Source organism: Chelonoidis abingdonii, chromosome 9 (genome assembly GCF_003597395.2).
Source record: "Chelonoidis abingdonii isolate Lonesome George chromosome 9, CheloAbing_2.0, whole genome shotgun sequence".
In the NCBI taxonomy this organism is placed as follows: Eukaryota; Metazoa; Chordata; order Testudines; family Testudinidae; genus Chelonoidis; species Chelonoidis abingdonii.
In genome coordinates this window covers 71,949,208-71,963,013 of record NC_133777.1, presented here as the reverse complement: position 1 = coordinate 71,963,013, position 13,806 = coordinate 71,949,208, and the positions used below count along the sequence as shown (strand labels likewise).

Genomic DNA, 13,806 nt, shown 5'->3' with positions numbered 1-13,806 from the left:
CACAGCACGCCCTCCCTCTGTATACATTGGGATGCTAGTTCAGTGCTCTGCTGAGATAGGGAAGAGCACCATCAACACTCCCTGCAGCACTTCAGGACAGCGCTTCTACCACGTCCCTGAGAAAAGTATTCCACTTCAACGCTAATCAGGTTGTTGAACTAGTCCCAGAGCGCATGGGTTGGTGGGTCTTTGTCTTGTTCCTAGTGGACAAGGGTCCACATCACAAAAACCACCATGGGTAAAAATTTCCAAAGTGCCTAAGTTATATAGGCACTTGTGAAAATGTCTCTCCCTGACTACTGCCCTCTCTTGTCTTCAGCCTCAAAAGAGAGGCCAAAGACCAAATGGGCCACAGAAGCTGAACTACCTCCTGGCCTCAAGAGCTGGACCCTTCAGGGCAAAACCGAGGCATACTGGCTAAGGAAACTTACACTGCAATTTCCTGTGCTATACCAGATCTAGGGAGAGGGGAACTCAGTTACCAGGATGATCTGGCACCCTTCATTCACAGTAGGTTCACTAAAACAATGTATACAATAATGGTGGAATTAGTGTATTATACATGCATTAATTCAAAGAAGTCCCTGCAGTTTAGAGTCGTTAATGCCAATGTGTAGATCAATCAGATGTTTGCAGATTTATACTAAATGTAAGAGAATTGGTTTCCCAGCAACCTACGCAACTTGGGCATCCATCAAAACCCAGGGAAGGCTGAGAAAATCAGCAAACATGATACTTTCTCTGGGGTATCCCAAAGAGAACAAGATGATTGAACAGTGCATTAGAATCTTCCCCAAATGTATCAAATCCTTACAGCGCTGGGGTTTGCAATTGCCCTCAGCAGAGAGAGAGTAAAGGCAGCTCATTAATAGTACTTCACACTGAAGATCTCTTATATTAAAAAGCATTGCAATTACTTAGCTCAAGACTCTATATTATTCATAAGGTCCACATCTATTATGAAAATATTATTTATGCTACTGTGGGGAAATGTCATAAATAATAAATAAATAAATGTCATCCTTCCTCCAGGCCAAGACAATTTCTGTAGCTTGGAGCACTCTGCTTTCATCAGTCAGCGAGTCCGACGTCCCAGGCGCCGTGTTGCATTCTTTCAGCCAGTAAAGGAAGTCAAGTAAGGAGAGGCAGTAAGGAGAAGTCTTCCATTTGCAGAAGGCAAATGTCGCCCTACCCTTCCCCTCGTAAGCTCTGCAATGAGCCTCTTTGAAAGCATATGACATATCTATGTGCTTGGCAATGAGGTCTGTAAAATGGAGCTACTCTTGCACTCCCAGCTCAACCCATCTCCTACCAAGCTGGCTAGAAGCTAACTCAACTGGGAGTTACCTCCTTGCCAACTATGGAATAATTACAGGAGACATGTAAACACACAACATAGTCTAGTGGGCTGAATCCAGGCCGGGGAGCCAGCAACTCTGGGATCTAGTCCGAACTGCCACTGACTTGTCCTGGGACCCTGCACAAGTCAAGTGCCCTTCTGCCTTTCCCCTTCTGTAAAATGGAGACAAGGATCCTTTGCTACCTGACAGGTAGCTGTGAGGAGCAATCAGTGTTTCTAGAAAGCCATGAAGTACTAAGTATATCTACCTGAGAAACCCAGAGCAGAGCACACCCAAAGTTCCTGGACACCTTGCTTCCCTGAGGAATCTTGCCCTCCTCATTGTAAGGCGTGCTCCTCCACCAAGCCTCACTCTGGCTTGTTGGGCTCTGCCCCAGTGAACATGGGCTTGCAAATCTTGTCCCAGATCATTGATGATATCTACTAATGTGCTCATCACCACAGACTCTGGGTGCCTGTCCCCTGGTTTGCACAGGCTCTGCACCCTAAGTATAAGACCCAAAGGACAGGGTACTGAGCTGCACTGAATGAGGCCTTGTTGGAGACACCTGGAGGAAGACCTCAGCCTAGCTACATTTGTCTTTGATTTGTGAGAGCCCTAGCAATACAAGGACAAGAATGGAAACTGCAGGCTGCTTAACACAATGCTTGGAACTGGGGCTGAGATCCTTTCCTGGGAGTTTCTCCCCCCTATGCTGGCAGCTTTCAAACCAGAGAGCAGATACCTCCCCCAAGAATGCAGGCTGGTAATTCCGAATGGGATACGAGGGAAGGAAGGAAAACCCAGCTGAGTTCCCTTTCCTCTTCGGGAGCAAGGTGGAACGACTGCAACCAGCCAGCCAGGTTCTCCCAGGGGCACCTCAACTGAGACCCATTCTTTGACCTCACAGAACTCATCTGAAACATAGGTGGGGGGCATGAAGCCCATCCTGCTTCTTCTGCCTGCATGGAGCCTGCCATGGCCGCAGACCCACTCTACCCCATGCTTGATACTCCACATCAATTACAGTGCAATGATGTAAAATGACGGATACTTTTAATACAAAGGGCCAGACATTTATTTATTAGTTGACGATGGGCTTTTCAGGCCGGGATGGATGCATTATAAATCAACTGCATTCCCGGCCATTAAAAATTCATCCAATTCGTAACGTAGGACGCCAGTAATTTCTTTATTAGTGTCGAGTGTGAGGTTTTTTGCCCCCATGGTTTTTACTTTACCTCTTCGCTTTCCTAAAGACTTTGCTCAGCCAAGGATTAGCTCAAATTTATCCCTCAAGTCTGAGGTGGAAGGGTGAGAGAGAAGGAGATGAAGGAGAGAGGGAGGCAGGGACTTTAATTTCGTTTCAGTGTTGCAATTAGAAGGCAAATTTGCCATGTACACTTTGGAGATTTAGCAACTTTCTCTGCCTTTTATCCTTATCAGAGCCATGTAGATCTGTTATTTCACAATATAAAGGAAGTGGTTTTTTATTTTGTTTTTGAAAGAACCCTATGGTCTGGCACAGGGTTAATAAAACGGGATAGAATGGGATAGGGTATGTGAGACTGGGATAAGGAAGGGCAATGCAGCTTCTGTTTAGCAGTTCCTATAGCACAAGAACAAGAAGGCACTCCAGATTTAAAAGCCAGCACATATAAAACCAATATTTTAATGTATCAAGAACCTGGAGAACTACCGATGCAAGATATTAAGGCAAATAACTCAGTAAGACTCAAAAGAATTAGACTTTTCTCTGAAGAACGGTATGTGCAATTACATTAGTGGGCCTCTGGGTGCTACTGCAATGTAAATAATAAATAATTCACAATTTCCCGGGAGTAAAACAGCAAGAGCTCACAGACTTCATGGCACCAAGTGATCACTAGCTGGAGTCAGGAAGAAATCCCTGCTACACTCCCCCTCAGTAAGAATACTACTGCATGACTGGGTGCACTGCACTGTGGCACCCTCGTTAGCAGCACCCAACACTGGCCCCTGTTAGAGGTAGCAGACTGGATCAGATTCAGCTCAGTTCTACCCTTGGGTCTGCCACTGGGTTGTTCCAAGTGCCTGCGGCGTGTAGCACAGTGACAGATGCAGCATTCTCCATAGCCAAGTTTTGTTACATGATATAGGAGGCAGCCTCATTCTTTATAAAAACTGTCTAGCTCATTTAGCAATCAGGCTGGCTGAGCATTCACAGTCCGTTCACACATCTTTCCTAGACGCCTGTGCAGGTCCATGGAATGCGAGTCCCCTTTGACACAAGGAGCTCTTTAGAGGGAACCTATTGCAATTGGCGAAAGCATCTTTCTACCCTGATCTCTGCCTGGTTTCACCACTGGAACTGTGGGTTCTGTCATGTTCTGAAAATGCTATTTTGAGGAGAAAGCACTCCAGGGATCTCTGTCTAAAAGCAGTATTGGAAATGGACAGTGCTTGTGACTGCTGATGAACCATCACCATTACATCAGCTCTAGAGTACCAGATTATACCTCGATTGGGAGAGGCAGCGCTACTAAAGATGCTCACACTATGTTGGGAGTAATAATTTTTCTAATTGGCACCTGGACTTGTCATTAATAATTGCTGTCTTTATTAGGAGCTTTAATTCAACTGTACTGCCAGCAGAGAGAGCATCGCCTTCAAACCAAGTCAACTCAGATCAGCTCTGGAAGACTTCACCCAACCATAACTCTTCAGCAGGATGTGATGTTACATCTGCAAAACGAACTCTCATTGGGTGGATTATACCAAGAGAGGATGACATTGTTTCCAAGCAACTCCTGGGACCTGGCAACTAGCTTCTACAAAACAACCCTTTCTTGGATACCACGACATTCCACAGCCACACCAGAACATTCATGTACTACATGGGCATCATGGATCTGTAGGTACAGCAGGCAGGTCAAGGGTCTTTCAGAACGCTTCAGTTTTATAAGCCAAACCAAATTCAGGAAAAAAACACAATAAATAAATAACTGAAGGGTAAGAACTCAGCTCTCTCTCTACACAGACATATCATCTATTTTTAGAAATACCCAAAGCATAATTCACACAATCAGTGTGCCCTTAGATCACTCTAAAGCTTTCTTCATTATCACTGACATCAGGGCTGCATGAGTTAGCAATATCCCTGGGACAAGCTGCTGTGTCATCATGCCAGGCGGAGAGGACAGAGCTCTGAGCCAGGACAGCAATGACTGATGAAGACCATTATGTCTTTCTGTGGCACGGACACCCACCTCAGCCCCAAGAACAGAGTGGAGCTGGGACAAATTCAACCAGATAGACATTGCAAAATACCAATACGTAGGCGAACAAATGATTAAACAGGCACCAATAATCTCTATCCTCATTCTCCCACCTGCCTTATCCTTTCTTTCTCACCCCACCACTCCCACAATGCCTCACGGTTTATGGCCTGCTAGAATTGAAAATCCAGTCTTTCTTGCCAGCTCATGAAAACCCTTCACCCCCAGCCCTGAAATTGCAGAGACAGCCATTTATGACAGGTAGGGGCAATATGTGAAAGGGAAGCTGCCCAGGCTGCATTTCAGTGAGCCCGCTGCCATTGCTGGGCTTGCATGCGGGGGGGAGCGGCAAGCGTGCTCAGCAAAAAGTAGAAGATTCACAGGTGTAAAGTTATTTGTGAGCAGAGGCGTCTGATAAGTGGGTGTGAATGTATGTGTGAGAGCACATGCATTGGTGAGTGAGTGCCTGTAGCTAATCCAGCTATGGTTTTATACCATGCCTGTCACTACAGTATACGAGTGAACATGTATATGTACACAAATTAATATGTATGTCAGAGAGCATACAAGTAAGGGTGATAGGTATGTGACTGCAATACATGGGCAGGACAGACTACATATAAATGAGATGTGCAGGTGTGCAAATGAGTGTGCAGGTAAAGTGTGCATGTGCCCAGGGTGGCAAGTGAGTATATAACACATCCTTGCTGTAGCCAAGTAGCTTTCAAGTTTAATCATTATTCTTGTGTGGAAGAGTTTGCTCCCATACTGCTGAAGTGGGAAGGATCAAACTACCCTTTTCTTGAGGGACAGACAGGGCTTCTGATGAGTGACAGCAGCCTGGAGTGCTAGAGCCTCTCTGGGCCAATAGGAAATACGCTGAAGGCTTTTTCTTGCATTGCTTCTTCGTACAGCTTACTGGCCCCCTTCGTAGAGCTTTGGCTCTGTTCTAAAAATCACCTCAGGCAAGCCGACACTAGCTGTCACCTTTGGACATGCCAGGATTAAAGGGGCCTCAGGAGTGACTCTAGGGCCAGAGGATGTGTGTTTAGGGGAAGACTTTGCTCATTGTTTGATGTCTGTATGTGGGTCTCGTCCCTTCATGAGCATTGTCTCCCTGCTGGCAGGTCAGTGTCAGCAGCACATAACTGAATTATGGCTGAGTTAATGGTTTGTTTTCTAATGGAATTGGATTCGCTGCACTCAGGAGTGTGGCTTCCGGATACAACATCACCCGCCACAGCTGTGCTGTCAACTTCAGTTCCTGGTGTGGGCTGGCATTGTGCTTTGCTGCCTTTGATCCGTTTTGTTGCTACAAACATCTTCAATAAATGCACATTAAAATAACCGTGGCAGGATCTAAATCCCTCAGAGCCCATCCTCACAGCTGCAGGAGGTGATTTGCTTGTATGCAAATCGAGACAGCATGTGTGTCACATTAGGAGTAGGGCGGGACTGTCCCACCAGGCACTGCATTATTGGCTACCACAATGCCTTGCAATGCCTGCAGGGTTTGGGCAGAGACAAGCAGGACAGGAATTTTCCTCCTTAATTGTTTGGCTTCTCCTGAATGGACCCATGTAGAAACACCTGCAGTACTGGCCAACAGTCCTGGTGTACGTGGGCAGAATGCATCTGCCAGCCATTCCACTGCAGCCTGCTACTCCTTCGGCTCAATAGCAAGCTAATGGCCCATGGCAGGAAAGGCAGAAGACCAGTTCCCAGTGGTGTTAATCCAGGGTGTCAAATTGCAGCTCTGAATAGCTCTGGAATGGGTCTGGATGGTGCCACTCTCTGCCTGAGATTGGTTTGACTTCTCAGCTCTGGCATTTGTTGCCAGTTCTTTCTCCCTTCCTCCACTGGGTGAACGGGATGGAGAACAAATGCTTACAGATAAGGAATGCTGGAGAGCTGACTATAGGTAGAGAGAGCTGGATGGACAGGCCAGTGACCAAAAGGACCTTCCCTTTCAGCTGTCAGTCGGGAGAATGAGGCAGAGGAGGTGGGCGTGAAGGGGTGAGTGGGGCCCTGCACTTTCCTCATTCTGCCACTCTGCTCTGCTCAGTTCTGCTTCATTGTCTGTGGGGTTTGAACATTAAAATCTGTTCACAAGAGACTGACATTAGCCCTGGGCATTCTAAGCAGTTTCCAACAGAGACTACTCTGGAGTAGGGGGTGGGGTTTGCAAGGTGTGAAAGCAGGATTCTAGTTCAGGATCACGGAGGTTTTCCAACTGCTAGAAGGTGAATGTTGAGGTCAGGATTTTTGCATAGAGCCAAGCCAGAAACCTCCTAGACATAGGTGCTGTAGAGATGGAAGAGACTTATTAGATCAAACCCTCCACCCACTTGTCAAGGTAAGATCACCTGTGTTTTGTGCAGTCCAGTTCTAAATAACTCTAGAGACAGGGTTTCCACCACTTCCCCAGGGAGCCTATTTCATATGTGGTCTCCACCCCACCTCCGAACCTGACAATCAGGGCTGGGCAGCAGCCATCAGTGAGAACTCTTGTCCAGGGAGGCTCAAGAGGGTTTCTGGCAGTGGAAAGGCTAGCGGCTGGGCACCAATGAGGAGGCAGACAGAAGAAGTGCTTGCTGGGGGTAGGGAGACGGAGCACTCTGCAGCAGTCTGATCTAGAGGTGACAAAGGCATCGATCATGACAGCTAAGTTCACATCCAAGAGAAACGGGCACAACCTCCTAGTCAGATCTAGATGGACAAAGGTGCCTTGACCACTGCTATTCTTTTATCCTTCAAAAGCAGCTGGGAATCTAACCCGACCTTCAAGTTGTGAGCAGAGGTAATAAAAAATGAACACGGCCTCAAACTGGAGGGATGACATAAACTCAGTCTCATCATCCTGCTGCTTCCCCCACTCCCCATAAACACTTCAGTCTAACCCAGCTCACTTTCATCTATGCCCCGCCCTCACTCAGGGCCAGCTCTAGCGTTTTTGCCACCTCAAGCAGAAAAGAAAAAAAAAAAAAGCTGCGATTGCGATCGGCGGCAATCCGGTGGCAGCTCTACCGCCACTTCTACAGCGGCAATTCGGTGGCAGGTCCTTCGCTCCGACAGGGAGTGACAGCCCCACTGCCGAATTGCCGCTGAACGGCCGGACGTACTGTCCCCATCTTCACTGGCTGCCCCAGACACCTGCTTGCTATGCTGGTGCCTGAAGCCAGCCCTGCTCTCCCAAACTCTGAGACACCTGATCACTCTCCCTGGGTTGGTGGAGATGGAGGTGCTCAATTAGGTGTCACCAGCATACTGAGAAGGGCTCAGCTCAAATCTCCCCACTAAGTCCCCTAATGACCTCAGATACACATTGACCGTCAGGGACGGCAGCATAGAATGCTGATGTATCCCATAAGAAAGCCAAACATCTGAGAGAAGTGAAGGGAACTAGAGTCTCTGGGAAGGTGAAGGCTTTTCTGAAGGAGCAGAGAGAGGGGTCAGTAGGAATTGCAAGGGGTGTTCTGACGGGAGAGTCAGTCTACTTGGAGGCTACGTCTCCGTAATTCAATTACTCTGGGCTGCTCATTAAGAGTTAAAGGGCTCTGTCATCAGCTCAAAGTTGGCTCAAAATTTACATTTGGTGGAAACAATTTTTTCCAAACCCTACCTGCTCCCAGGAATGTTTCCTCTTCTATTAGCAGTGAAAACAGTTATTTTCATACAAATAAACTGCAAACATTTGCAACCTAAGATGTGCATCTTGGAGAACCTGGGAGCAAAACTGATCACAAGCAAAATAGAATGGACTTAGTCAGTTTCCTTTGTCCAAGCTAAAGAAAATACAACTGATGAACAAAGAGCAGCAGCAGCGAGAGGAAGACTGGATTTAAAAAAAATCTTCTCCCCTTTTGACTTTCTAGTGTTATGAGAGACACAGGGGAGGAAATCCGTTTGTTTAAACAGTAGGATTTTTGAATGGATCACAGATTCCCTTTCAAACTGCACTCCAAATGCAAGATAAAGACAGAGTGATGTGCGGAAAGGCTGCTGATGGTTTCTTTATTGTGTGATTTGCCTTGGTTTTTCTGAAGTACTTCTTTTTAGCCGATTACCAAGTATTTACAGTTAGCGTAATTATATCTAATTACTTAATTAGTGTGAATACGTGTAATTACTAACTTCGAATATGCAATTATGTCAGGGCAGCCTGTAATAAATGCGGTTGTAAAAAAAACCCTCATTAGTACTCTATAGAAGGACATTGGCTCCACCCACATGGTGAATGCATCACAATGCTAAGGCTGCACCAGTCCCGATAAACAAATCAAACAACCGTTGTGCCCAGTCAGCAGCAGCAACAAAATCAAAGCAGGCTCTGAATGACTCCAGCACTGCTGTTTTTACTGGGGCCAGAGCGTCCTGTTCTGAAAGAGCAGCCCCGACGGACTCTTCATCCCAGACGCAAACTGAGCATTGCCTGAGTTTCAGCAAAGTTCGGATCCCTTCCTGAAAAGTATTTTTCATTTCTGAGGCTTTTTCTTCCTAGCTCTGCTCTGGAACTGGCTCAGAAAAGCCAGTTTTCCTCAAGAACGACTGCTCCCTGGGATACTGCTGTTCAGATAGGAAGTCAACTGAACGTTAGCTACCATGTCTGCATAAAACCTGATGGTACAGACTCAAGAGGTTCTAATAAAGAATCACCTCAACATAGCCAGTGCTTATTACCATTATCAAAAGCAAGGTGAGCCTCCAAACCTTTTCATCCAAAACATCTCTGAAGCTTTTAGAGCTAAGAAATGTCCAGGTTCTTCCATCCCCTACCTGGAATCAGAGTCAGGGGACTGGCAAATTGGAGTTAGAGTGGAAAGTCTCCATTGCTGTCAACAACCACAGCTGTTCATGATCAAAACAGTGACATTTGGTCCCTTCCACTAGCATCAAGGCACCACATCAGTGTTAATGTCTCTTGGGCAGACACTTGCCATTTTTTCTATTATGTGGTTAATTTTTGTAGCAAACTGCAGTTTCCTACCCATAGGAACCGAATGTCATTTTCAGGAAACGTTGGAGGGTAGAATGAGTCCCGTTTTGCTTCAGAATCAGCATCACTCATGGGATGGAACCTTCTGACCCATTGCATGCAGGATTCTGTTGAGTTCCCTTCCATACCTAACCCAAAACAACTTAAAAGCATTTTAGAAAAGAAACAACTATTTCCAGATGACAGTGAAGGCACAGATTCATCCATGCTCATTGCTCTTCTGATACCCTGAGATCTCAGTAAGCAAATATGCCCACCTGATCCCTATTCAGTGTCCCAGAAAAAAGGGACTCTATATTGCCACCAGTTCTTCTGAGATCAACATGCCCCATCTTAAATCTGACACTCCGCTTAACTCCCTGCAGGGGAGTGAGAACTACTGAAGTTGAAGCTTTTATTTGTTAACAAAATGCATCCTTTCGAGCAATGGCGCTGACCAGTGCACATGGAGTTATGGCTGGAAGGAGCAGTGGGAATGGCAAAGGACAGAAAGGGGCAGAGCACGAGGTCCCAAAGTGTCAATATGTCCTAACACAGGGACAGGGTGACATATGCGTCCAGGCGCTTTCCCCAAACCCACATCTAGGAAGGGAGGAATGACTCTTCCCTTCCATTTCTCTGATTCTGGAAGCAGCAGCAAGTAGGTGAGCGAGAGAAAGGCCCTGGTCTTAGGAGCTCCCAGAAAATCACAGGTGAGAGAGAGAGCTCCAGCATCCTTCATCCTATTGACAGGGAAAAAAACCCAGCACATCCATAGTCAGAAGCAAACGTCTGTCTTCTCGCAGACAGCAGTAATTAATGGGTCTGTAAGAATACCCCCCGCAGGACAGGTTTGTGCAGAAGCAGCAAGAGAGGGTAAAGCTTAGCAGGCAGTAAGCCACTTTCCATATTTCATCTGCAATTCCATTATGCAGAACTAAGTGGCTGGGAATAAACATCCATCATTCCCGCATGATAAGCGATGTTTGTTAGTGCAGAGGGTGACGGAAATCTATATCACACCAATGTACGATTAATACTGCATTAAGCACAGAGAGTTTTCTCTCCTCACTGTAATTCAGTAACAGGTGTCCGCGTGTCCTCAGCCCAAATACCTGGCGTCACAGCCGACCAGGGAGGAGGACCAAGCTAAAGAAAGAGAGAAGCCACATTCCAAAGTCTATAGATGATATGTAACCAAAAACTGTATGTGGATCTGGGCTCTACAGGTTTCGTGGGGGTGAATGCCATGGCTAGTGATGGGCTTCCTAGTCTAATATTCAGCTAGTGGACTTAGCAGGAAGGCAGTGATCAGACGGGCAGGGGCTGTCACTAGTATGTCCAGGCATTGTATCAGCCCCTTTTCTGGATGGACTCTGCTGGGTATTAATAGGCTTGCCTATCTAAAGGGCTTCACTTCTCTTCTTCACAGAGGGAAGGGAGAGGAGGGAGAAATATTTGAAGAGTAGCAAACCAGAGGTCCAATGTGTAAAATGCTGGGTGAACAGGAACAGTCACTCACCTCCAGCCAGACCCAATACGCCAAATGCAGGCTGGGCAGAACAGCTTGGGTAAAATAAAAACCAAATGGAAGCTCCAAAGAGTCTGGTTGGTTTTATTTATTGTAAACTTGAACCAGGATACTTTCCAGGGCTCAGGCATCACTGCTACTGAAGTCACAGGTCTGAATAAGAGCTGCAGGATTGGGCCCTAAACTAACGCCAGAAACACGGAACCCTGCAGATGATTCCAGGCAGGTAAGCAAAGGGAAGTGCTTTCCCTGCAATCTGTTGTGCGGGTATTTATTGACAATGTTAAATTCTCCCCACGTGGCCCAGTTAAATGATCCAGACTCCAGCCCCTCATGGTTCTGCTGCGTATTGAACGTTTCAGATCTTAATCAAAAAGAACCCGTGAAACTTTCGGACCAAATTTTGCTGCAATCTCCTTCCCAGGCAGCCCCACAATATTTAACCAGATCCCCCAAACTTAGAATAAATTGAATCCTTTGACTTTCAACTACCACTACTACAATGGCGCTTACACACCAAAATGGTTGGTGTACTACGAAATACCATAGATTACAGAGATGGGAGAGAGAAAGGAGAGAATCAAAGCCATCAGAGTCTGTAAAATGTTTTGAGATGAGGTGCTATAAGAAATATTAAACATAAATATGATACAGAAATACCACGCTATTTGGCTCCTTCTGCCTAACCAAAACATTCCACCCCATCCCTGTACAAACAGACCAAAAGAAATACATTAAAATACAAATGAAAGGGAAAGCCAGGCACAGTAACTGGACACATCCCACTGGTGTGGTGATTGAAGTGCAACAAGCATCAGTCCAGGATTGGAGGTCCAGCTCATGTTTCTCTCTATCAGTTCGTGTGAGTGTCAGCGATAGGACCAGCCCTCGACATCTCAGCAGGAGGAGAAGGAGATGATGTTCGGGCTTATCTGATTGCAAAAGACGCAGCCATGGAGAACCAACTTCCTGCCTAATGTTCAGCACTGGGTGAATTTCTAATGGTTTGGAAGTTTGATTCCTACAAACAGCGCAAAGCTCAGACTCAAATTTTTCCAGTCTCCCAAGTTGGCAAAAACAGACTGGAAGTCTGGCTCTCCAGCGAGATCCCTGATACTTTCTGCTGCTGGTCAGCCCAGAAAGATAGTGACAATAACTTTCCTTGTGGCATTTTGTTACATCCAATCCTGACTTGAACCAAGAAATGCAAAATATTCCAAGAACTTGAACAATAACTGGAGTGGGCGCAGTTGCTTCTAGGAATTGGCAAAGGCTGAGGGTGCAGCGAGAGGTTTGTTTCTGATCCACTGACTGTGCATGGGCTCCATGTATTGAGGGGCAGTGGCCTGGGAAGCAGTCGTGGTATGTGGTGACCAAGAGTGCATCTTTTTTATTAGCCCTTCACTTTTACTATCAGAGTTTATGAGAGCTCCCGCTAAGCTGGGCTGGATAGTTTATCACCTGGAGTGGAAGATATTTGCTATTTAATGGATTTTGCTCACAATGCACATTTCAAGCTTTTCAGAGCCCCCCCTCAACCCAGTGTAAGAAATGGAGTGTCCGAACCTATTGCTCTCCTGCTCCAAGTGTTTTCTGTGTTTCTGCCCTACCTGTAGACACTGCTGTGTTTGCCCATTTGGGCTGCAGATTGTTCAAGGAGATAGTCCCTCGGCTATGAGGGTAGGGAATTGTTGGAGAAGGACGGGTAGATGCTCCCTTATCCCACAGAGAAAGCAAGTCTCGCTAATGCCTTGTGCTCTCAAGTTGCACTGGCTCACACCTCTGGTACAGTGCCCAAAGCAAACATCTGCAGGCTTCATTCTAGGCTATCTCTGTCCTGAATGGGGAAGGTGATTAGTGGGTGGTGGTAGGAGGATGAAAGTGGAGGAGGAGGGTGAGGGTGGAAATTCTGCTTCTGATGCACCTTCATGTATGTTGTGATTTTTGAGACCTGAGATTTACCTTGGGGTTCATCTTCACTTCTGGACCATACAAGATCCATTTATCCTCCCCCACATCCTCTTCTTCCTTTACCTCTTCCTCCTCATCCTTTTTTCCCCGCTCACTTCTCTTCCCCCACCCCTGCCCCCATTCTTGTCCTCACGTAAGCAGAAGAATCCAGCTGAATAAGGCACTCACATGTGTCTGGCTTGTGGCAGTTGTGGCCTTGCCTGAAGTACTGGGGGTTCTCGATGACGGGGATACGGGTCATGCCGATTACCACCGTGTCCGGGCCAGCATCCAGCGATGAGGGTGTGGTGATGCCATGGTTGATATGATGGAGGGGGCTGGCAGAATCCTCCTCCCCGCTGATCACTGCCACGGGACCTACAGACATCACACACAAAAATATCAGACAACACAATGAAGAGACAAGCAGCCCAGATCCCTGTGTGGTTCTTCTGTTCACTGTTACATACAGTTCACCTAGGTTAGTCACATCAACTGGACAAAGACTAATCTAACCTCTTGAACAGGATTAATTACCCTGGGAATCTCCCAGACAATGCATGGGTCCTGGGGAGAGCCCGTCCCGTTCACCATTCCGGTGAGTGAATCAGACTGAATCCTGGAGACCAAAGTCCTCTCCCTCCAGAACTACAGCACGGGAAGCAACAGAACAGGCTTCAGTCCTGCCCTGGAGGGCCACCATCTTTAGGCCCTGCAGGCCAGGTCAGCCTCTGTGGTGTTCATATACTGCAG

At 46.7% G+C, this 13,806-nt stretch overlaps 1 protein-coding gene across 3 annotated transcripts in view; it reads right to left on the bottom strand.

The window, feature by feature from the left end:
• NTRK3 (neurotrophic receptor tyrosine kinase 3) overlaps nucleotides 1–13,806 on the bottom strand; it is a 456,641-nt gene that overhangs the window by 108,795 nt on the left and 334,040 nt on the right. For all 3 annotated transcript variants that reach the window (XM_032806496.2, XM_032806497.2, XM_032806499.2), the window contains one exon: nucleotides 13,243–13,431. In XM_032806496.2, the coding sequence (XP_032662387.1) occupies nucleotides 13,243–13,431 (189 nt within the window). The remainder of the gene's footprint in view (nucleotides 1–13,242; nucleotides 13,432–13,806) is intronic.